At 43.3% G+C, this 2,302-nt stretch overlaps 1 protein-coding gene across 1 annotated transcript in view; it reads right to left on the bottom strand.

The window, feature by feature from the left end:
- Nucleotides 1-370: 370 nt before the first annotated feature.
- Nucleotides 371-2,302, bottom strand: part of TFDP1 (transcription factor Dp-1) — a 108,746-nt gene continuing 106,814 nt past the window's right edge. The window contains exon 12 of the mRNA XM_004704313.2: nucleotides 371-1,875. Within this exon, the coding sequence (XP_004704370.1) occupies nucleotides 1,728-1,875 (148 nt within the window). The 3' untranslated portion in view covers nucleotides 371-1,727. The remainder of the gene's footprint in view (nucleotides 1,876-2,302) is intronic.

Genomic DNA, 2,302 nt, shown 5'->3' with positions numbered 1-2,302 from the left:
ACTTATTTAGCCAACTCATCCCTTACAATCTGCCTCAGGTAAAGTCAAAGAGCAAACTTCTCCTCCCTGTGCCTTCTGCCCCCATGATTTCCTCCCACCAGCTTTCCACACACTGGAGAGCGCACCCTGCTTCCCCCACCTCCCCACCAATGTTCCGGGGACCCCGTGACAGGCCATCAGAACCCAGCCGGACAGGAAGCCAGCACCTGCCTACCGGGGACCGGGGACAGTAGAAAGAGCACCAGGCCACCGAGCGTTAACTGCAGGCCCACAACTGACCCTGAAAACCTACTTTTCCACCGAATTTTACAACGACTCTAACAAGATAAAATGATTTCTAGGTAATAATCCTGAAGTAGGAAAACACGGAACTTGTTTAAAATGCCCATGCGCGTTTTATTAATAAAAACTAACAGTGCCAAGTTAAACAAGTCAAACAATTAAAGTCTCTTTGTATTCCATAAAATATTACAGAAAAGTTTATTTGTGTTTCAATAAAAAGACTACTCGTTTAGAACAGGCAGCTAACAGCAACTGTGCAGTTAATGGTTCTGTGAATAAAATTTCAAGACTACTGCCTGTCCCGAAATTCCTTTTCTTTTATAAAAAAAGAACTATTAAAAATGATTGACAAATCTTGAGTTTTAAAAAACTGTTAAAACATTCTCTATATTTAATTTCAACTTTATAATAGATTACAGGAAGATGCTTACGAAACAAATAAAACATTTGCTTCAGTACATGTCTTTAAATGATAGATTTATAAGTATGTAAACAACTATATAATAAAAAGTTTCCAAACTCTGCCTGTAAGAAATCAGGCAAATGTGACCATAAGCAACAATCCATTCCAACCCTTCAAGATAGTTTATATAGCTGCACCAGCATGGCAGTACACTTTGACCAAACCCAAGCAAATCACACAAACAAACTTTGCCATCTGGTGCGGCAACACGGAGCCCCAAACAAAACAAAAGACAGTAAGGTGGGCAGGGAGATACAAACTTAATGGAATCACACATCAATATAACTTAAGGGAAAAGAACGTCATAATAAAATTAATGATGCTTAATGTTCGGGAAATAAAAAACAAACCAAAACACACAAGAAAGGTGAGCTTTGCTAGGCTGCGTGGTTCTTCTTGGGGCACTGCATGATTTAACAAAATCAAAACGCCTGATGTCATCTCGCAGTCTGTCCGTTTAGTGGCACCGTTGCAAACGCACTGCAAATAAATGGTCATTCAGGGTACCATGTTCCACAACAGGATAGCGTTTTATTTTCATTGATGTGGCTGAAGTACAAGGTCTTCGGCAAACTCAGCAAGAATTGTTATGGGGCAAAAAAAACAAACAAAAAACACCTACCCATAAAAAAACTGAATTTAAAAAAAAAATAAAATGTTTTCCCTCTCAAAAGAAAAACACAAAATCCCAGAAAGTAAATAAAGATTCAGCATCTGCACACCAGTATCAAAACTCACATCCACACCACATTAAAAAAAAAAAAATCCTACGAAAAACATTCTTTGCTTGCTTATTGGAGGTGCATATCTAAGCTTGCCAATAACTTCTTGGGGTAGAGAGGCAAAAAAAGAACCCGGGGTGGTGGGGGTTGGGGAACATTTAAAAAAAAAAGTTTTTCTTCCCTAAAACAATTTTTCTTTCTTTCTTTCTCCTGAAGTGGAATTTGAAGGGGAGGAAGGAGGAATCTACAGGCCGGCAAAATCAGTCTTCATCGTCATTTTCATTAAAGTCATCATCGTCGTCATCGTCTTCCCCGACGTAAGACACCGGTGTCTCTACCCTGGAGCCGCTGTACTGAGACCCGTTGGAGCTGGTGGCCAACATCCCATCCGCTCCGTTGGTCAAGTCGCTGCAAGAAGAAAAGGCGGCGGTCAGTGAAGGGCCCGGCCCACGGCTTCCCACCTTAGTGCAGGGCTGGGTGCGCCAGCCGGAGGTTTGGAGTCTGTCTCTCCCCTTCAATCATATACACAGAAACGGGAAGCTTTTCATAGATGCAAGGTAGACTCCCAACACTCCATTCCCCCACACCCCGCCGCTTTTCTTGAGTAGCAAACAACAGAAATGACAGCAAGCCAGCCAAGAAGCACACTGCGCAGAAAAGGCAGGCTGGCCGGCAGAGGGAGTAGACAGAGCCCCGCTACACGCACTACAGAGAGCTGCCCAGGGGCCTTCCTGTAATGTCCCACGTTCTTGCTCATCCAAGTCAGGCCCTAGGCTCCACCCTCAAGGAACCCGACAGACGTTACTGCTAACCAACCGAAAAGGACGCAGTTCGG

Source organism: Echinops telfairi, unplaced genomic scaffold (genome assembly GCF_000313985.2).
Source record: "Echinops telfairi isolate 266 unplaced genomic scaffold, ASM31398v2 ScPeMD7_7467;HRSCAF=8505_1, whole genome shotgun sequence".
NCBI lineage: Eukaryota > Metazoa > Chordata > Mammalia > Afrosoricida > Tenrecidae > Echinops > Echinops telfairi.
Note: the sequence above shows the minus strand (reverse complement) of the source record. Positions and strands in the feature narration are given on the sequence as shown.